This window comes from Oncorhynchus mykiss, chromosome 1 (genome assembly GCF_057628025.1).
Source record: "Oncorhynchus mykiss isolate SJ-2025 chromosome 1, ASM5762802v1, whole genome shotgun sequence".
NCBI classification, from domain to species: domain Eukaryota; kingdom Metazoa; phylum Chordata; class Actinopteri; order Salmoniformes; family Salmonidae; genus Oncorhynchus; species Oncorhynchus mykiss.
The window spans coordinates 482,780-505,468 of record NC_143022.1 but is presented as its reverse complement, the minus strand read 5'-3'; the positions used below and the strand labels follow the sequence as shown (position 1 = coordinate 505,468).

Genomic DNA, 22,689 nt, shown 5'->3' with positions numbered 1-22,689 from the left:
CACCTGTCTTATTGCCTGTCTCATTTCCAATGGTCACACACTTGATTCCAGTAGGCGTCACTATGGTGAGCGTCGTGACTATACCTGTCCACAGCCAATTGACAGGTGTACCCCATTTCATATCAGCCTAATTGTGCTCGGTTTTGGTTGCCTGTCTCTTTGGGCTAGGCTGAGATTTCTCTTTAGGTGTCATTCCATTGGTCATACATACACCTCCGCCCTCCTGGCATGCGGAGTGAGTTAAATCAAATGATCATGCGCGTATATAGGAATCCTGGTGACGTGTATACGCGTCCTCACAGATTGACGGAAATTGCCAAATTCGTTAGGTAGTAGTAGTATTTATTAGGATCCCCAATTAGCTGCTGCCGAGGCTACTCTTCCTGTGGTCCAAACAAGAAACAACACAACAAATAAAATACTTAATATACATATAGTACCAGTCAAAAGTTTGGACACCTCCTCATTCCAGGGTTGTTCTTTATTTTTACTATTTTTGACATTGTAGAATCATAGTGAAGACATCAAAAATATGAAATAACACACATGGAATCATAAAACAAAATATATTTTATATTAGAGAGTCTTCAAAGCAGCCACCCTTTGCTTTGATGACAGCTTTGCACACTCTTGACATTCTCTCAAACAGCTTCACCAGAAATGCTTTTCCAACAGTCTTGAAGGAGTTCCCACATATGCTGAGCACTTGTTGGCTGTTTTTCCTTCATGGTTGAATTGCTGCAAAGAAACCACTACTAAAGGACACCCATAATAAGAAGAGACTTCACTTTAATAATGCCACTTTAATAATGTTTACATATCTTGCATTATTCATCTCATATGTATATACTGTATTTTATACCATCTATTGCATCTTGCCTATGCCGCTCTGTCATTGTTCATCCATATATTTATATATTCTTATTCCATTCCTTTTCTTAAATTTGTGTGTATTAGGTAGTTGTTGTGGGATTGTTAGATTACTTAATAATGCTGCACTGTCGGAACTAGAAGCACAAGCATTTCGTAACACTCGCAATGACATCTGCTAACCATGTGTATGTGACCAGAACAATTTGATTTGAGACTTGCTTGGGACAAGAAACACGAGCAATGGACATTAGACCGGTGCAAATCTGTCTGATGAGTCCAAATTTGAGATGTTTGGTTCCAACCGCTGTCTCTTTGTGAGACGCAGAGTAGGTGAACGGATGATCTCTGCATGTGTGGTTCCCAACGTGAAGCATGGAGGAGGAGGTCTGATGGTGTGGGAATGCTTTACTGGTGACACTGTCAGTGATTTATTTAGAATTCAAGGCACACTTAACCAGCATGGGTACCACAGCATTCTGCAGTGATACGCCATCCCATCTGATTTGCGCTTAGTGGGACTATCATTTGTTTTTCAACAAGACAATGACCCAACATACCTCCAGGCTGTGTAAGGGCTATTTGACCAAGGAGAGTGATGGAGTGCTGCATCAGATGACATGGCCTCCAAAATCACCTGACCTCAACCCCATTGAGATGGTTTGGGATGAGTTAGACCGCAGAGTGAAGGAAAATCAGCCAACAAGTGCTCAGCATACGTGGGAACTCCTTCAAGACCATTAGAAAAGCATTCCTAATGAAGCTGGTTGAGGCAATGCCAAGAGTGTGGAAAGCTGTCAAGGCAAATGGTAGCTACTTTGAATAATATATATTTTAATTTGTTTAACCCTTTTTTGGTTACTACATGATTCCATGTGTTATTTCATATTTTTGATGCCTTTACTAGTATTCTACAGTGTAGAAATTTTTGACTGGTACTTTATATGCACGAATTAAATGTGAGATAGTGTTGTGTGTTTCTTGGCCCAAGCAAGTCTCTTCTTATTTATGTCCTTCCGTAGTGTTTTCTTTGCAGCAATTCGACCATGAAGGCCTGATTCACGCAGTCTCCTCTGAACAATTGATATTGAGATGTGTCTGTTACTTTAACTCTGGGAAGCATTTATTTGGGCTGCCATCTGGTGCAGGTAACTCTAGGTCTTCCTTTCCTGTGGCGGTCCTCATGAGAGCCAGTTTCATTATAGCGTTTGATTATTTTTGCAACTGCACTTGAAGAAACTTTCAAAGTTCTTGAAATGTTCTGGATTGACTGACCTTCATGTCTTAAAGTAATGATGGACTGTCATTTCTCTTTTCTTATTTGAGCTGTTCTTGCCATAATATGGACATGGTCTTTTACCAAATAGGGCTGTCTTCTGTATACCACCCCTACCTTTTCACAACACAACTGATTGGCGCAAACGCATTAAGAAGGAAAGAAATTCCACAAATCAACTTTGAAGAAGGCACACCTGTTAATTGAAATGCATTCCAGGTGACGACCTCAGGAAGCTGGTTGAGAGAATGGCAAGAGCAGTGGCATTCACTGAACAATACATTAATTGCACTATAACGGTGACAAACGGTGCCGACAAACTGTTAAAGCCTACATAAAGCTGTCCCAACAGCAGAGGCCCAACAGTAGTTCCAACACCTGACCACTGCTACACCTGGCTATCATCAGAGCCTTGTCTGGCAGAGAAATAAGTTCATTCAGCCTTGTTTACTTCCTTTGAAAAAACATAGCTTATATGGCTGACTTGCTTAAACAAATGTGGTTTCCACTGACAATTGAGATGTACAAACTATGGTGTAAGGGAATGACAAGAGGATAAGAGGCAATCTGTAATTTTGATTAAGACATGAATGAGCGAGCTAGGACGGACGTGGTCAATATAACTATTTGTTCAGCACTTTTGAAATGTACAGCGAAAGAATTCAGAACATGGGCTGTTCTTACAGTGTTCTCCCTGTTAACCAGGTCAGAACCATAGGATAAATAAAGGGGACATATACAGTAAGCAGAAAATGAAAGATCTTACAATATTCAATGATTACATTTCTCTTAAACAGGTTATAGGCTACCTGTGCACCACCAAGTCAGAACAGTAGGTGAAATTAAGAGGGGAAAATATACCAAATTATTAGGGTGAGGCACATGGGCTGATAACAGCTTACTACACAACATCAAATCAAATGTTATTTGTCACATGCGCCTTAAAGTGAAATGCTTACTTACAAGGCATAACCAACAATGCAGTATAAAAACATATATATAATTACAATAAAATACCTTAAAAAAATAAGAATAAGAAATAAAAATAAATAATTAAAGAGCAGCAGTAAAATAACAATAGCGAGGCTATATACAGGGGGTAACGGTAAAGAGTCATTGTGCAGGGCACCGGTTAGTCGAGGTAATTGAGGTAATATGTACATTTAGGTTGAGTTATTAAAGTGACTGTGCATAGATAATAACAGAGTAGCAGCAGTGTAAAAGGGGGGGGGGGGGGGGAATTCAAATAGTCTGGGTAGCCATTTAGATATTCAAGAGTCTTACGGCTTGGGGGTAGAAGCTGTTTAGAAGCCTCTTGGACCTAGACTTGGTGCTCCAGTGCCGCTTGCCTTGCGGTAGCAGAGAGAACAGTCTATAAGTAGGGTGGCTGGAGTCTTTGACAATTGTAGAACCTTTTGAGGATCTGAGTACCCATACCAAATCTTTTCAGTCTCCTGAGGGGGAATAGGTTTTGTCGTGAACTCTTCACGACTGTCTTGGTGTGCTTGGACCATGTTAGATTGTTAGTGATGTAGACACCAAGGAACTTGAAGGAATCAACCTGCTCCACTACAGCCCCGTCGATGAGAATGGGGGTGAGCTCAGTCCTCCTTTTCCTGTAGTCCACAATCATCTCCTTTGTCTTGATCACGTTGAGGGAGAGGTTGTTGTCCTGGCACCACACAGCTAGGTCTCTGACCTCCTCCCTATAGCCTGTCTCAACGTTGTCGGTGATCAGGCCTACCACTGTTGTGTCATCGGCAAACTTAATGATGATGTTGGAGTCGTGCCTGGGCGTGCAGTCATGAGTGAACGTGGAGTACAGGAGGAGACTGAGCACGCAGCCATGAGGGGCCCCTGTGTTGAGGATCAGCGTGGCAGATGTGTTGCTACCTACCCTGACCACCTGGGGGTGGCCTGTCAGGAAGTCCAGGATCCAGTTGCAGAGGGAGGTGTTTAGTCACAGGGTCCTTAGCTTATGATGAGCTTTGAGGGCAGTATGGTGTTGAACGCTGAGCTGTAGTCAATGAATAGCATTCTCACATAGGTGTTCCTTTTGTCCAGGTGGGAAAGGGCAGCGTGGAGTGCAATGGAGATTGCATCATCTGTGGATCTGTTGGAGTGGTATGCAAATTGGAGTGGGTATAGGGTTTCTGGGATAATGGTGTTGATGTGAGCCATGACCAGCCTTTCAAAGCACTTCATGACTACAGACGTGAGTTCTATGGGTCGGTAGTCATTGAGGCAGGATACCTTAGTGTTCTTGGAAAGAGGGACTATGGTAGTCTGCTTGAAACATGTTGGTATTACAGACTCTATTACAGACGCTTTTACAGACTTTCAAACAGGGAGAGTTTGAAAATGTCATTGAAGACAGTTGCCAGTTTTTCAGGGCATGCTTGCAGTACACGTCCTGTTTATCCGTCTAGCCCTGCGGCCTTGTGAATGTTGACCTGTTTAAAGGTCTTACTCACATCGGCTACGGAGAGCGTGATCACACAGTCGTCCAGAACAGCTGATGCTCTCATGCATGTTTCAGTGTTACTTGCCTCGAAGCGAGCATAGAAGTAATTTAGCTTGTCGGGTAGGCTCGTGTCACTGGGCAGCTCTCGGCTGTGCTTCCCTTTGCAGTCTAATGGTTTGCAAGCCCTGCCACATCCGACGAGCGTCAGAGCCGGAGTATAACGATTCGATCTTAGTCCTTTATTGATGCTTTGCCTGTTTGATTGTTCGTCAGAGGGCATAGAGGGATTTCTTATAAGCTTCTGGGTTAGAGTCCCACTCCTTGAAAGCGGCTTGTAATCCATGGCTTCAGGTTGGGGTATGTACATACGGTCACTGTGGGGATGACATCATCGATGCACTTATTGATGAAGCCAGTGACTGATGTGGTGTACTCCTCAATGCCATAGGAAGAATTCCAGAACATATTCCAGTCTGTGTTAGCAAAACAGCCCTGTAGTTTAGCATCTGCTTTGTCTGACCACTTTTTTAAAGACAGAGTCACTGGTGCTTCCTGCTTTAATTTTTGCTTGTAAACTGGAATCAGGAGGATATAATTATGGTCAGATATGCCAAATGGAGGGCGAGGGAGAGCTCTGTATGCATCTCTGTGGGGGGAGTAAATAGTTTAGAGTTTTTTCCCTCTGGTTGCACATTTAACATGCTGGTGAAAATTTGGTAAAACGGATTTAAGTTTGCCTGTATTAAAGTCCCCGGCCACTAGGAGCGCCGCCTCTGGATGAGCAGTTTAGTGTTTGCTTATGATGGTATACAGCTCATTGAGTGCGTTCTTAGTGCCAGCATCGGTCTGTGGTGGTATGTAGACAGCTATGAAAAATACAGATGAGGCTGCTGTTCTATCCTGCCGATACAGTGTAAAACCCATCAGCTGTATGATGTTCATATCATCGTTCAGCCACGACTCAGTGAAACATAAGATATTACAGTTTTTTATGTCCTGTTGGTAGTTTAATCTTGCTCGTAGCTCATCGATTATATTTATTTTTGGTCATAAGAGACGGTAGCAGCAACATTATGTACAAAATAGGTCAAAAATAAGTTACAAACAACAACAAAAAAACGAACAAACACTTATTATTACTTTCTTAGCTACAGTATACGTATCTCCCTGGCATATTACATCACTTATGCAGCAGCATACAAGACATTTTTGGGCTCACCTTGTCGTGCTGTACCCACTTGGACAGAAAGGTGGCGCGGCGGCCCTTCCTGGGCACATTTTGTCATCAAAGTCTGGCAATCTCTTGATTTTGGTTGCATCTGTAAACAGCCCATCTATCTACCTACCTCATCCCCATACTGGTATTTATTTATTTATTTTGCTCCTTTGCACCCCAGTATCTCTCTTCTCGCACATTCATCTTCTGCCGATCTACCATTCCAGTGTTTAATTGCTATATTGTAATTACTTCGCCACCATGGCCTATTTATTTCCTTAACTTACCTCATTTGCACTCACTGTATATAGACTTTTTGTTTTCTTTTGTTCTACTGTATTATTGACTGTATGTTTTGTTTATTCCATGTGTAACTCTGTGTTGTTGTATGTGTCGAATTGCTACGCTTTATCTTGGCCAGGTCGCAGTTGTGAATGAGAACTTGTTGTCAACTAGCCTACCTGGTTAAATAAAGGTGTTCTCAACTAGCCTACCAGGTTAAATAAAGGTGTTCTCAACTAGCCTACCTGGTTAAATAAAGGTGTTCTCAACTGGCCTACCTGGTTAAATAAAGGTGTTCTCAACTAGCCTACCTGGTTAAATAAAGGTGTTCTCAACTAGCCTACCAGGTTAAATAAAGGTGTTCTCAACTAGCCTACCTGGTTAAATAAAGGTGTTCTCAACTGGCCTACCTGGTTAAATAAAGGTGTTCTCAACTAGCCTACCTGGTTAAATAAAAGGTGAAATAAAAAATGTATTTAAAAAACTCACAGATTTCCCGGTTCAGAGTTAACAGTTGTTTTGAGCGCGGCAGAAAGCATGATGGATTGTTGAATGTTTATCATTTTAAGCTTGGAAAGAGACCCTTAAACCCAGACTTGGGACCACACAGCCACACCACTGAATAACAGGCTAGTGATTGCTTTGCAATGCTTGCAGTTAGCCACTATTTCCTTCCAAACCACTCATTGTTGAATTTGAGATTTCCCACTTGTTGTGTAATGTTTATATCCAATGGCCGATACATTTAATCTACAATTTCTCTTCATATGACAAGGATTAAAAAGCATTTCCCAGTAGATTGTCGACTTGATTCATGATGATGACTGCTAGCTTGCTAGCTAAGATTTTGAAAGTATGATGTTGACATGGTAAGTCCAATCAAAGCTACTGTAGATATAACGTGATTTGACAATTTTATCTGTGGCCAATGACCTTGAACCTTCTTAGATGAGCACTGTAACTCTATGGCAGCACCCAAGGAGCTTGAATTTTCAAGCTTAGATTTGGTGGTGAAGTAGTGTCCCCATGAGTGACAGACAGTGGTGTAAAATACCTAAGTAAAAATACTTTAAAGTACTACTTAAGTAGTTTTTGTGGGTGTCTGTACTTTACTTTACAATTTATATTTGTCCAACTTTTACTTTCACTTCACTACATTCCTAAAGAAAATAATGTACTTTTTACTCCATACATTTTCCCTGACACCCAAAGGTACTCGTTACATTTTGACAGGAAAATGGTCCAATTCACTTATCAAGAGAACTTCCCTGGTCATCCCTACTGCCTCTGATCTGGCGGACTCACTAAACACAAATGCTTAGTTTTTAAATTATGTCTGAGTGTGCCCCTGGCTATCCATAAAAAATGTACATATGTCACACCCTGACCATAGTTTGCTTGTATGTTTCTATGTTTTGCTTGGTCAGGGTGTGATCTGAGTGGGCATTCTATGTTGTGTGTCTAGTTTGTCTGTTTCTGTGTTTGGCCTGATATGGTTCTCAATCAGAGGCAGGTGTTAGTCATTGTCTCTGATTGGGAACCATATTTAGGTAGCCTGTTTGGTGTTGGGTTTTGTGGGTGATTGTTCCTGTCTCTGTGTTTGCACCAGATAGGGCTGTTTTGGTTTTTCACATTTCTTGGTTTTGTTAGTCTATTCATGTATAGTTTTTTTATTAAAGAACCATGAATAATAACCACGCTGCGTTTTGGTCCGCCTCTACTTACAATGTAATTGTCCCGTCTAGTTTGCTTAATAAGGAATTTGAAATGGCTTATACTTTTGATACTTAAGTACATTTTAGCAATTCCATTGACTTTTGATACTTAAGTATATTTAAAGGAAAAATAGTTTCTGATTTTTACTCAAGTAGTATTTTACTAGGTGACTTTACTTTTACTTGAGTCATTTTCTATTAACTTAAGGTTGTGTAACGACCCTGGGTTTATAAGCGCGGAAATCAACTCTGCCGCATGAGCATGCTTTTGCGGCACAGTCGATGTATGTAATAGCAGGGAGCAGGTCTCGAACCCTCGACTTTGGAGCCCGAGGTCCGGCGCGCTATCGGCAAAAGAATGCTCGTGCGGCAGAGCCGATTTCCGCACTAATAAACCCAGGGTCGTTACACTATCTTAAATTTGAGTATGAAAATGTAGTACTTTTCCCACCACTTTTATGTAAGCATTCCACGGTAAGGTCTACCCCGTAGTATTTGGCGCATGTGACAAATACAATTTTATTTGGTGACAGAACACTGACCCAATCACGGCGCAACAAGAGAACAATACCAACCCCTTCACTCCATATTTTCCGCTGGCTGCCCCACCACCAGAGAAAGCACTGAGCTAGGCTGAAACACTTGCGAAAGCGATCAAATCAGTCAAATGAAGCACAGTGTAACGTTCTGAGTGTAGTGGGTGAGAAGTCAGGCGCAGGAAGCAGAGAGTTCAGGGGAGTGCTATTTTAATGCACCACAACGGCGAACATAAGCCAACCCCACGAAAACACAGGGCGTAATACAAAACAAACGCCCCAAACAGGGGGACTTAAACTGTCCAGAAAAGACCCACGAATTGGGAAAGCACGTAACTCACAGACGTGCCCACAAGTTTACACAACACAGAAGGTCACAATAATTAATCCCGCACAAGGAACCAGGCGGGCCGGCTGACTAAATAAAGCCTCACTAATTATACATAATTCAAAACAGGTGCACTCAATGAACACATAAGGAGGGGGAGGAAATAATCAGTGGCAGCTAGTAGGCCGGCGACGACGACCGCCGAGCGCCACCCGAACGGGAGCCACCTTCGGTCGGAGTCGTGACAGTACCCCCCCCTTGACGCGCGGCTCCCGCAGCGCGCCGACACCGGCCTCGAGGTCGACCCGGAGGACGAGGCGCAGGGCGCTCCGGATGGAGGCGATGGAAATCCCTCAACATTGACGGATCCAAAATGTCCCCCACCGGTACCCAGCACCTCTCCTCCGGACCGTACCCCTCCCAGTCCACGAGGTACTGCAGGCCCCTCACCCGGCGTCTCGAGTCCAGAATGGCCCGTATCGTATACGCCGGGGACCCCTCGATGTCCACAGCAAACCTCCCTCCTTTTTCCTCACAAAAAAGAAACTCGAGGAGACGGGTGAGATGGAGGACCGAATGTACCCCTGTCCCAGAGACTCCGTGATATATGTCGCCATAGCCAACGTCTCCTCTTGGGATAATGGGTACACGTGACTCTTGGGAAGCGCAGCGTCTACCTGGAGATCTATCGCACAATCCCTTCCCGGTCGATGTGGTGGTAATTTAGTCGCCTTCTTTTTACTGAAAGCGATTGCCAAATCGGCATACGCGGGGGGGAATGCACACCGTGGGACCCTGGTCTGGACTCTCCACCGACGTGGCACCGATGGAAACTCCCAGACACCTTCCAGAACACTCCTCTGACCACCCCTGGAGAACCCCCTGTCTCCACGAAATTTTAGGATTGTGCCGGGCCAGCCAGGGAATCCCTAGCACCACTGGAAACGCAGGCGCATCAATAATGTAGAGACTGATACGCTCCCTATGATTCCCCTGCGTTACCATTTCCAGTGGAACCGTGGTCTCCCTGACCACCCCTGACCCTAATGGCCGGCTATCTAGGGAGTGCACGGGAAAGGGAGAATCTATCGGCACAAGCGGAACACCTAATTTAGTAGCGAGTCCGCGATCCATAAAGTTCCCAGCTGCGCCTGAATCGACTAGCGCCCTATGCTGGGAAGAGGGGAAAAATTTAAGGAAAAAAATCAAGACAAACATGTGACCAACAGGGGGTTCTGGGTGAGTTTGGTGCTGACTCACCTGGGGTGATCGAGAAATGTTCCGCCTGCCATCTCGACTCCCAGACGGACCCCCCAGCACTGATCGGCCGTGTGTCCTCTCCGACCACAGCTGGTGCAGAGGGAGCCTCCTCCTCCGGTACCCCTCGGCACAGTCCCTCCCAACTCCATCGGAACGGGAGTGGCGGTGCTGGGTGGTGGAACACACAGGACCCTCTCCGAACGCCCGCGGGCAGCCAGCAGATTGTCCAGTCGGATGGACATGTCAATTAGCTCATCCAGGGAAAGAGCGGTGTCTCGACACGCTAGCTCCCTGCGGACGTCCTCCCGGAGACTACACCGGTAGTGGTCGATAAGAGCCCTGTCGTTCCACCCAGATCCTGCTGCCAAGGTCCGGAACTCCAACGCGTAATCCTGGGCGCTCCTCTTCTCCTGCCGGAGATGGAATAGTCGCTCTCCCGCTGCTCGGCCATCTGGAGGGTGGTCAAACACTGCGCGGAAGCGGCGGGAAAACTCTGGGTAGTGCTCCTTCGCTGAGTCTGGGCCATTCCAGACTGCGTTCGCCCACTCCAGAGCACGACCCGTGAGACAGGAGATGAGGACACTCACCCTCTCCGCTCCCGAGGGAGTGGGTCTGACGGTGGCTAGGTACAGTTCCAGCTGGAGTAAGAACCCCTGGCACCCCGCCGCCGCTCCATCATAGACCCCCGGGAGCGTAAGACGGAGGGTGCTGGAGTCGGGAGATGGGGAGCCCTGAGGGGGGGGAGCCGAAGGTGGAGAGAGGAGACCACTTCTCTCCCATCGGTCCATTCTCTCCATCACTTGATCCATAGCCGTTCCGATCCGATGGAGAACGGTGGTATGATGTAGAACCCTTTCCTCCATCGATGGGAGGGGATTGGCTGTTGCTCCTGCTGACTCCATTCCTCAGGGTGCGGGATTCTGTAACGTTCTGAGTGTAGTGGGTTAGAAGTCAGGCGCAGGAAGCAGAGAGTTCAGGGGAGTGCTATTTTAATGCACCACAACGGCGAACATAAGCCAACCCCACGAAAACACAGGGCGTAATAGAAAAAAAACGCCACCCGAACGGGAGCCACCTTCGGTCGGAGTCGTGACACACAGCAACTGGACGCAAACCATAGTTTTCAGTGCATCAGTACCCCTGTCATGAAGGACGTCAACTCAAGCACCGAAGTAACAACTGAGGAGTGGAACTCACCCAGCCTCCTAGACCTGCAGTCGAGAGGAGACTACCAGGGCACAGACCGTATGTGAAGTGGCCTGGCGCCAGTGACAAGAAGTTGTGGGAAACAGTGAATACTGACCTTACCTTGAGACTCGAGAAACTTTGAGGCACAGTGGAGAAGAAGTTGGAGAGGATGGGGGACATCATCTATGAGTACGCGGCAGAAAGCTTTGGAGTGCAAAAGGCAGGAGAAAGGTTCCAACCCCACCAGTTTCCAGGAGGCAACAAGAAATCAAGCGCCTCGTTCAAGAAAGGCGACAGCTTAAGAAACAGTGGAAGAAGGCCTCGGAAGGGGAAAAGGAGGGCATAGAGGCAGTTCAGGCTGACATCAAAACCCGGTTGGCATCCCTCCGTAGAGCAGAGAACCTACGGAAACGCAGAAGGAAGAAAGAACAAACTAGAACTTGATTCTATAAAGATCCCTTCAAGTTCCTTAAAAGTCTCTTCACAAAGGAAAAAAGTGGAGCTCTAAAAACAACAAAGAAAGACCTTACAGGAGCACCTGAGAACAACAAACTTTGACTCAAAGCGACATGAACATCTGGCCATCCCATCAGATATCCCACCCATTGAACCCCCGGAACATCATATTGAGACCAGCCCTCCGACATGGAAAGAGGTGGAAAACACAGTTCGACGGGCAAGAACAGCATCAGCCCCGGGGCCAAATGGAGTCCCGTACAAAGTGTATAAGAACGCACCAGACATCCTGAGGTTCCTCTGGAGGCTTATGAGAACCGCTTGGCAAAATAAGATAATACCCAAAGTGTGGCGTAGGGCAGGCGGGGTCCTGACCCCTAAGGAGAAGGATGCAGTGAACATCAGCCAATGCCGCCCAATCTCCTTACTGAATGTCCAGGGTAAAATTTTCTTTAGGGTCATTGCCCAGAGGATGGCCGAGTACCTGCAAAGGAATGCGTACGTCGATACATCTGTACAGAAGGCAGGAATATCAGGGTTCTCTGGCTGCTTGGAACATTCTAGCATGATCTGGCATCAGATCCAAATGGCCAAGGTGGAGAAAAGGGACCTCCATGTAGTCTTCCTCGACCTCGACCTGGCTCTGTGCCCCATGAACTCCTGTGGTCTGCCTTCAGATTTTTCCACATACCGGACACCATCACAACACTGGTGAAGTCGTACTTCCAGGATCTGCAGTTCTGCTTCACCACCTCAGAGTTCACCACCTAATGGCAGTGCCTGAATGTAGGTATAATGTCGGGATGTACCATTTCTCCGTTGGCATTCATAATGGCAATGGAGGTTATCATCAGATCCTCAAAATGGGTTGCTGGTGGACAGCGAGTCGACTCTGGTTTCCGCCTCCCTCCACTCAGAGCCTAAATGGACGATATTACAACATTGACCACCACTGTCCCATGCACCAGGAGACTGCTCAGAAAACTCGAGGAGAACATCAGCTGGGCCCGTATGAAGATTAAACCATCCAAGTCACGCAGCATCTCGATTGTGAAGGGAGTACTCTCTGACCTGAAGTTCTTCATCAGAGATGACCAAATCCCAACAGTATCTGAGCAGTCGGTAAACGCCTTGGAAGGTGGTATGATGCAAGCATGAAGGACAAAGACCAGGTGCAACAGCTGCGTAAAGACATCAGTAGTAGCCTACAGTCCATCGACAACACCCAGCTACCTGGAAAGTTAAAGGCCTGGTGTCTGCAGTTTGGTCTCCTACCCCGGGTGTTGTGGCCCCTAGCAGTGTATGAGGTTCCAATCTCAACAGTGGAGAAGATGGAAAGAGGAGTCACAGGCTACTTAAAGAAGTGGCTCGGAGTTCCACGATGCCTTACCACCATAGGCCTCTATGGAGATGGTGTCCTCAAGCTGCCCCTCACCAGTCTAACAGAGGAATTCAAGTGTGCAAAAACCAGGCTCCAGATGACACTGAATGAATCTCGAGACCCAGTGGTGAGCAACAACGCGCCGACCTTGGCAACTGGGCGCAAATGGAGGCCAGGAAAAGCAGTCCAGGAGGCAACAGCAGCCCTCAGACATGCTGACATTGTGGGTCTTGTTCAGCAAGGGAGAGGAGGCCTTGGGCTAACTAGCCGTGCTGCTTGGAATAAGGCCACTGCACCAGAGCGGCGGAAGATGGTAGTGCAGGAATTACGCCATCAGGAGGAGGCTGCAAGGTGGGCCAAGGCAGTCTCTCTTGCCAAACAGGGAAAGTGGACTCAATGGGACAGTGTGGAGAAGAGGAAGATCAGCTGGAAGGATCTGTGGGCCATGGAAGCGAGGCGGTTGAGCTTTTCCATCAGAGCAACATATGACGTCCTTCCAACACCAGTTAATCTTCACCAATGGTATGGTGAAGATCCGGACTGTGCCCTCTGTTACATGCCAGCCAACCTCAGGCACATTCTCACAGGGTGTAAAACAAGCCTCACCCAAGGACGCTACAGTTGGCGTCACAACCAAGTCCTTAAAAACCTTGCGTCCGCCCTGGAGGACAAGCGAGCTGTCACCAACTCCCTACCACCCCCAGCAGCATCACACCCCATACGGACAACCTTTGTCCGCGAAGGGGATAAACCATAGAAGAGCGGCTCTACACCATTAGAGTGAGACCAGCTGTGCTTGGCCCGCGACTGGAAAATGCTAGCTGACATTGGCCGGCAACTTGTGTTTCCTCCGGAGATCGCAACCACCACCCTAACACCTGACATGGTGCTCTGGTCCCGTTCGCTCAAGAAAGTCTTCATCATTGAGCTCACAATACCCTGGGAGGACTCAGTAGATGAGGCTTATGAGCGAAAACATCTGCGCTATGCCAATCTAGCTGCCGAAGCACGGCATCATGGCTGGAACACAGAAGTCCGACCAGTGGAGGTGGGCTTCAGAGGTTTTGTGGCAACATCTACAACCAGACTGCTTAGAGACCTGGGAATTTAGGGCCAGTGCCAGCGTTCGGCAATCAAAGCTGTATCGGAGGCGGCAGAAGGCAGCAGTCAATGGCTCTGGATGAAGAGGAAAGACCCCAGCTGGGCCCCGAAGTTAGAGGGCCAGGAGGTATGCGGTCAACAATGCTTGACTCAGGGAGGAGGACGCCCCTGCCATGCATAGTCCCATGGGATGTTGGCTATCAACAACAAGGCAACTCCTATGACTAATTGGGAATGGGACGCAAGCGTAGGATTGATCATCCTGTCGCTGTCCGCCTTTGGGGAGGGTGTATAGTGTGAAAGGCCGAAACACCCTAGGAACCCAAGGTACACTACTGAAGATGCGCTCCCCAAATTTCACCAGGCTCACTGTTCATGAACTCTTGGAAGTGCTTGCACAAAGGATAGTAACATCTCATCCTGTGTTCTTGGAATCTCACAGAATTAGCTATTCAAGTTAGCTAGTTAAGAGTCGATAGCTAGCTAGTTAGATACTGGCTAGCTAACTAGAGATGTTACAGCAACCCACAATCAGATTTATTTTCCTGTTGCACAAAATTTGCTTTTTGGTTGACATAAACAGCTTTTAACAGAATAGACAGCTTTTAAATTTAGCTAGGCCTTCAGACACTGTGGAAAACAGATAGCAAACTAGTTATCAGATTAGCTGGACAAAACATTCACATTGCCTAAAGTGAAATGTAGCCAGACCTTCATAGCAGTGATCCATGCAAGTTGTCCTGTTTCAACAAACCCTAACAAAACAGCAGTTGATCCTTAGCTTCCCCTAGTAGCTAAACATCTTCTTGCAGCGTTCCGGCAGACTAGAAGCTTAGTGGTTTGCAAAAATGAGCAGGTCCCAGATGAGAGCGCGTGAGTGATTTCCATTGTTTTTACTTCTGCGTGTGCATGTGACACAAGCTCGTCCATGTAACAGCATGAATATAAAACGTTAAGCACTTAGGCTGTGAGTGCTGGGGGAAAATAATCAGCCTCGAAGACAATTCATGGAAAAATCTTTTTTTTGGCACAAAGGTGATAACGAGGGTGTATTTTTAGCAAAGAATATGGACAACTCTACAGAGCCAGATCTTGCCCATTCAGATGTGTCAGGACACCATATTTAGTACGCTCCAAACCCATTAAATTGTTCCATGGTATATATACAAACACCCACACAGGACCTATTGAAGGTCAGAGCTGTCCATGTCTGAATTGAAAACAAAAAAGTAAAGGTGTATTATAATTGTTAATACTGTATGACTATTATTGTTGTTGTTCCACTTATAATAATGCATTCGTGCCTTAACCCCGATAGAGAAGTCAATTTTCCAAATGTGCTACAAAGACACTATTGGAATTGTCTTTCTGGGCTCGGCATCAGTTAAACTGCAGTACTGCAAGTCTCCTCTCGGTACATGGGATGGCGTGAAAACCGGAACCCTGGACCCTTGAAAGAATTTCTCAACTTCAAAACTTTGTTCTCTCCATAGCAAAGCTAGCTTAGTTTCTATGCTGTACTCACTACTGGCCTCGTTTGCTGTGATTGAACAGTAAAGACACACCCAATAAACACCCGCATCAAACCACACCCCCAAGACAACTCACTGTTTGCGTGGCTTTCGCTCTTTGAAATATGCTATCGAAACTTATTGTTTCTGCTTCGTGATTAAAATCATCACACCGGGAAGCAACATAAATCAAACATCCGATCATCACTCCTGACTTACTGCGCTCAACCAACGCGTTAAAAGTCATGGACAAACTTAAATCAGTTTTGAGCGGAACGGATGGACCCAATGAAAACGGCAACATCTTGCAGGTAAAAAAACGAATTGATCAAATGTAGTATAAATTGATATTATAGACTCATACTTAAACATTTAATCCACTGTCATTATTATATAAACATAATAATAATTTGATTTACCCAGTGTAAAATATGTGAAAGTAAACTAATCTAATTTAATGTAAGGTATATTCCTGAATCAATGCATCTTCTCTCTCATCATGTGAACCTGTGGATCCTCACTGAATGACTTGACTTGGTTCAGGCAGCGAATGAAGCATCTACTTTGGGTTGGGGTACACGAGTGAAGGGATTTATTATCTGTTTTGTGATTGGGGTCACCTGCTCAATCTTGGTAAGTGGATTTGAATATGTTGCTTTCCTATATACAATTATTTACAGTATTACAATGTGTGCTTGTGCTTATTTGCGCACCACCCATTTCTGATCAGGAGACACCTGATCCAGAGAGATGTGGTGCTACAGGTTTAGCCTGAGCTCAGGAATGTGCAACATCTCTTTTGTTTAATTGAGAGGCATTGTGTGCTCTTTTTTTTTCAGGTGAAACTGGTCTCCTACGTGTGTCTGCCCCACATGACTTAAAGGGATACTTTTGCTTTTGGCAATGAAGCCCTTTATCTACCCCCCCCCCCCCCCCCCCCTCCCCCCCTCTGCATGCAGTTTGAAGGAAGTTGCTAACTAGTGTTAGCACAATTACTGGCAGTCTATGGGAACAGCTAGCATGCTAGTTGTTCCTGTAAACTTCCAGTCATTGTGCTTTCAGTTAGCTTTGGCTCAGGAAGCTACCTCTAACTTTCTTCATACTGGACACAGCGACATACAAATGGTATCCACAAGTTCATCTGACTCTGGGGAAGTAGGTAAAGGGCTTCATTGCCAAAATCCCTTTAAAGGAAATGGTTCACTTGCAGCTTGTTTTACTGGGTACACCTGACAAACTGGCATTAGTCACTAATTTATGGTCTGGCATGAAATCTGGCATGGTTCTATAGGAGTCCTGTAGGAACTTGTCATGGCTCCCATGCATCATCACTGTACGTCTAGATACCTTACAGCCCCCATGCATCATCACTGTACGTCTAGATACCTTACAGCCCCCATGCATCATCACTGTACGTCTAGATACCTTACAGCCCCCATGCATCATCACTGTACATCTAGATACCTTACAGCCCCCATGCATCATCACTGTACATCTAGATACCTTACAGCCCCCATGCATCATCACTGTACGTCTAATAAATCACTGTTTATTTCATAAAAATAACTCCAAACATATTTTTTATCATTTATTTCCCTGAGCTTCCTTTTGCCATTGAAATTCTCAATCTGGGCATGTTGATACAAATTAAAATATATTTACATACACAGCCCAACTTGGCAGATAAAATTATCTAGACCAGAGGTATTCAACCCTTACCCTACGAGGTCCGGTGCCTGTTGGTTTTCTGTTCTACCAGATAATGAATTCTACACACCTGGTGTCCCAGGTCTAAATCAGTCCCTGATTAGAGGGGAACAATGAAAAATGCAGTGGAACTGGCTTCGAGGTCCAGCGTTGAGTTTGAAGGGTCTAGACTCTCTAGAGCTTACTCTGCTTACCCCTTCATAGTAGGAGGATGCATGTGCAAATTAAACATGACTGGTCATTGGTCAGAATAATCTGATCAGATTGTGATGTCATGCTCTGGGACAAAAACTGCATTCCACATGAATCACATTTTTGACTGCACTGACCCTTTAAAAATTGTTATATTAATGACATCTTCAGTTTTGAGGTTGAAACTGATAAATGATCTGTCTTGCCTTTACAGGGAGTCTGTATGCTCTTCATCCCCAAAGTAGGAATCCTCCTCTTCATCATCTTTTATACCTTTGGAAACATCTGTTCACTCTGCAGGTGAGATTCAGCAGAATGCCCTCAACACCTGACGACTCAGGACCTTTTCAGTATGGCATTTCCTTCATGACAAATATGATTCAGTTAACTGTCAATGCCCTGATATGTGATTCTGTCCTTAGAAACATGTCAACAATTTATAACAGAAGTTGATTGTGTCCTATGTGAGTGTTTCCTTAGCCGTCTCTAACTAAACCTAACCTGTCCTCAGCACCGTAGATAATAACAGTTCTGTCCTATCAGCACCATGTTCCTGATGGGACCAGTCAAACAGCTGAAGAGGATGTGTGACAAGACCAGAGCTCTGGCCACTACTATCATGTTGGTGAGTACCAGCTACTAATGTTAGGTTTAGAAAGGACTGCATTCCAATTGATGTAATTTTGTAGCACTATGTGAATATGAAAAGAATGAGAATCCTAGAAAGAAACCAAAGGTACATCAAGTTTGAATTAACTTATTTTCTGTTCTCTTTTCTAGACATGTCTTGTGTTGACTCTCTGTGCAGCCTTCTGGGTAAGCCGATAATTTGATGAATTTTGTGATGTCTTCAGCAAGTTTTTATTTGGCTGTTCGTGCGTACAAAAAAATATTCGGTAGCCGAAGCCTACACCCGCTAGTTAGTGATTGGTCAACAGTCCTACTCCTAGTAGGAGCAGGAACTATGGACAGGATTTCTTCAATTAAGTGTTTGTCATTCAATGAGAGATGACTAGTTTTAATGCACATTTTTTTACTTCAGAAATACTGCACAAAACATCTTAGCAAGACGTCTAAATTAATGATTTCTTGATTTATCTTAGATTAATTCTGATTTATTTTGAGGAAGTGTTATGGCAATGTTGCTACGGTGGATCACGAGGGACAAACAACAGTAATATTGCCAGGTCTTTAGGGAGTATGTGAGCATAGACCTTCACTTCGCCTAGCTGAGTTGTGCTAAGAGCAAATTGAACGTGTGCTGCTAGGAGCAAATTGAACATATACACTACATGGCCAAAAGTACGTGCTCGTCGAACATCTCATTCCAAAAAACATGGGCATTAATATGGTGTTGATTTCCTACCCCTTTGCTGCTATAACAGCCTCCACTCTTCTGGGAAGGCTTTCCAATAGACGTTGAAACTCTGCTGCAGGGACTTGCTTCCATTCAGGCACAAGAGCATTAGTGACGTTATTTTTTTATTTATTTGACCTTTATTTAACTAGGCAAGTCAGTTAAGAACAAATTCTTATTTTCAATGATGGCCTAGGAACAGTGGGATAACTACCTGTTTAGCGGCAGAATGACAGGCTACCCTGCCGCCCCAGGGCATTGATGTTGGGCGATTAGGCCAGGCTCGCAATCAGCATTCCAATTCATGCCAAAGGTGTTTGATGGTTGAGTTTAGGGCACTGTGCAGGCCAGTCAAGTTCTTCCATAGCGATCTCAACAAAATATTTCTGTATGGACCTCGCTTTGTGCACGGGGGCATTGTCATGCTGAAACAGGAAAGGGCCTTCCCCATGCTGTTGCTATAAAGTTGGAAACACAGAATCATCTAGAATGTCATTGTATGCTGTAGTGTTAAGATTTCCCTTCACTGTAACTAAGGGGCCTAGCCCGAACCATGAAAAATAGCCCCAGACCATTATTCCTCCTCCACCAAACTTTACAGTTGTCACTATGCATTAGGGCAGGTAGCGTTCTCCTGGCATTCGCCAAACCGAGATTTGTCTGTCGGACTGCCTGATGGTGAAATGTGATTCATCACTCCAGATAACATGTTTCCAATGCTCCAGAGTCCAATGGTGGGGAGCTTTGCACCACTCCAGCCAATGCTTGGCATTACGCATGGTGATCTTAGGCTTGTGTGCGGCTGCTCTGCCATGGAAACCCATTTCATGAAGCTCCCGAGGAACAGTTATTGTTCTGACATTGCTTCTGTAACAGTATAACTTTAGACCGTCCCCTCGCCCATACCCGGGCGCGAACCAGGGACCCTCTGCACACATCAACAACAGTCACCCACGAAGCATCGTTACCCATCGCTCCACAAAAGCCACGGCCCTTGCAGAGCAAGGGGAACTACTACTTCAAGGTCTCAGAGCAAGTGACGTCACCGATTGAAACGCTATTTAGCGCGCACCGCTAACTAAGCTAGCCGTTTCACATCCGTTACACTTCCAGAGGCAGTTTGGAACTCGGTAGTGAGTGTTGCACCTGTAGTCAAAGATCAGCTCCTTTGTCTTGATCATGTTGAGGGAGAGGTTGTTGTTCTGGCACCACACTGTCAGGTCTCTGATCTCTTCCCTATAGGCTGTCTCATCGTTGTTGGTGATCAGGCCTACCACCGTTGTTGTCGGAAACTTAATTTTGGAGTAGTTTGGCCATGCAGTCGTGGGTGAACAGAGTACAGCAGGAGACGAAGCACCCCTGACGGGCCCCCGTGTTGAGGATCAGTGTGCCAGATGTGTTGTTGCCTACCCCATACCACCTGAGGTCGTCCCGTCTGGACGTCCAGGATCCAGTTGCAGAAGGTGTTTAGTCCCCGGGTCCTTAGCTTAGTGATGAGCTTTGAGGGCACTATGGGGTGGGAAAGGGCAGTGTTGAGTGCAATAGATTGCGTCATCTGTGGATCTGTTGGTGCAGTATGCAAATTGGAGTTTGAGTGGGTCTAGGGTTTCTGGGATTATGGTGTTTGTGAGCCATGACCAGCCTTTCAAAGCACTTCATGGCTACTGGCGTAAATGCTACGGGTTGGTAGTCATTTAGGCAGGTTGCCTTGGTGTTCTTGGACACAGGGCTCGCAGCTCGTTGAGTCTTAGTGTCAGCATCTGTTTGTGGTGGTAAAATAGACAGCTACGAAAATATAGATTTTATTTTTCCTTTATTTAACTAGGCAAGTCAGTTAAGAACAAATTCTGATTTTCAATGATTGCCTAGTGGGTTAACTGCCTGTTAAGGGGCAGAATGACAGATTTGTACCTTGTCAGTTCGGGGATTTGAACTTGCAACCTTCCGGTTACTAGTCCAACGCTCTAACCACTAGGCTACCCTACCACCCCAAAATAAACTATCTTGGTAAATAGTGTGGTAAATAGTGTGGTCTACAGATTCATATGAGATACTCTACCTCAGGCGAGCAAACCTTTAGTCTTTAATATTAGATTTTGTTATATTAGATCACCAGCTGTTATTGACAAATCGACACATCCACTAATTTGAAGGGATGTCCACATACTTGTGTATATATAGTGTATGTTCTGATAGGAGCAAACTGAACATACAGTGCATTTGGAAAGTATTCAGACCCCTTTTTCCACATTTTGTGTTACAGCCTTATTCTAAAATTAATAAAATAAAATCCCCTCAATCTACACACAATACCCCATATGATAAATTTGATGATGATACATTTGATTTATTAACTGTGTTTTTTTCTAGTGGGTGAACTTTGGTCTCGCTTTGTTGTTTTGCATTTTGCAAGTCCTAGCATTTGCCTGGTGAGTTAGTTTTTGTTCCTATTATAATATGTGTTTTATATCTATGATAACAGTTTCAGGCTTTGATGGATGTGGAATGTGTTTTAATGGAATGATCTGTCTTCTCTTCTCTGCAGGTATGGCTTGTCATATATCCCTTTTATCAGGTTTGTTATCTTATCATTCATGAAGATAATTTTCTGTTTTAAAGACTACAGTTTTGGGTCTATGTTGGAATTTATCAGAACTGAACAGATATGTATTTTGACATTATACAGTAACACCTGGTTGTTCCCTTGTTGTTTTTACCCCAGAGATGCCATCCTGAAGATTATTACGATGTGTGTAAAGTGAAGACCCCAGACTGGCCTGTCAGCTTGAAGGAACAACTTTGCCTCGGTTACAAAGGATATCTTTCTGGTCTGAGCTTCATGGATATATGTTTGAAACGGAACGTTGTATTGTCCATAACTTTGACGCGCTGCTTGAGAAGGGGCCAACCATCTCCTTACAGTAAAATTGTACTACCTCTATACCCTTCCATTTAAAAAATGTTAATGGTATTTTTTTATCCTTTGTATTTCCACTATTAGGGAAGAATTGTGCTTTGGGTTTATTTAGATGTTTTGACCATTTCTAGTGGAAACATTTGTCTTTTTTACTATGTATATTTGTTTACTACTGTGGGGGAAATTGTTGGTGATGAGTAGTAAGAACATGTAATTATTTGATCCAATTGTTGAATTGTTTTTCATAAGGTCTCTGCATATGCTGTAAATATGTGAATGTATTATAAAGGTTTATAAATGAAGGACTTTATTCATTGGTAAATGGTTGTGATTCAGAAACCTTGATGTTTTGATTTATTCTTAGTATCTCCAGAGGTGGGTATACTTTAGCATAATGCTTTCCCATATCAAGCCAAAAACAGTAGAGGGAAGTCTACAAGGAAAGATGTTAGAAACACATTCACCACACCTAGGAAAGATGTGTTCCTAATGGAATGAAACCTGCGAGGAACCCACATTTAGGGATGGAAGAGGAAGCGAGACATCCCACTCCCAAATGTTTCTGTTTGAATAGGCTGGCTAGCTGAGAATGTCACACACGATGCGCATGCTTCAATGACAAGGAAGTTGTGTGCTGTGGTTTTGGATGGCCAGATAGCAACAATGACAAGAAACTGTCGCGGGGAATACTTTCAATTAGTTTCATATTGTTCAAGATACTGTGTTGTTTTGACTGTCATTGCTAATATGGCAATAATTCGCTAGCTAGCTAACCAACAACGGTAACAATGTTTTTGAAAGACAAGTGCTCATTGTGCAAATGTATGTTTTCAATAACCATTGTAGACTAAATCTAGTTTACATGTCAACAATCTAAACCAAGCCCGTCTGCTTTGCCACGTCGTTGCACATGCGTCGGTTTTGTTGCTAAA

The 22,689-nt window shown here is 44.8% G+C and overlaps 1 protein-coding gene across 2 annotated transcripts; it reads left to right on the top strand.

The window, feature by feature from the left end:
* The first annotated feature begins 14,196 nt into the window (after positions 1-14,196).
* Positions 14,197-22,096, top strand: sft2d2a (SFT2 domain containing 2a). 2 transcript variants are annotated; one of them, XM_021583490.3, is made up of 8 exons: positions 14,197-15,895; positions 16,128-16,217; positions 17,698-17,783; positions 18,027-18,108; positions 18,264-18,299; positions 21,211-21,269; positions 21,386-21,415; positions 21,563-22,096. In XM_021583490.3, exons 1-8 carry the CDS (start codon positions 15,830-15,832, stop codon positions 21,600-21,602), a joined length of 489 nt encoding a protein of 162 aa, XP_021439165.1. In that variant the 5' UTR covers positions 14,197-15,829; the 3' UTR covers positions 21,603-22,096. The 2 variants fall into 2 exon arrangements, 1 of the variants encoding a protein (XP_021439165.1); XR_016482670.1 differs by having other exon boundaries at positions 15,648-15,895; positions 20,083-21,269.
* The last annotated feature ends 593 nt before the right edge of the window (positions 22,097-22,689 follow it).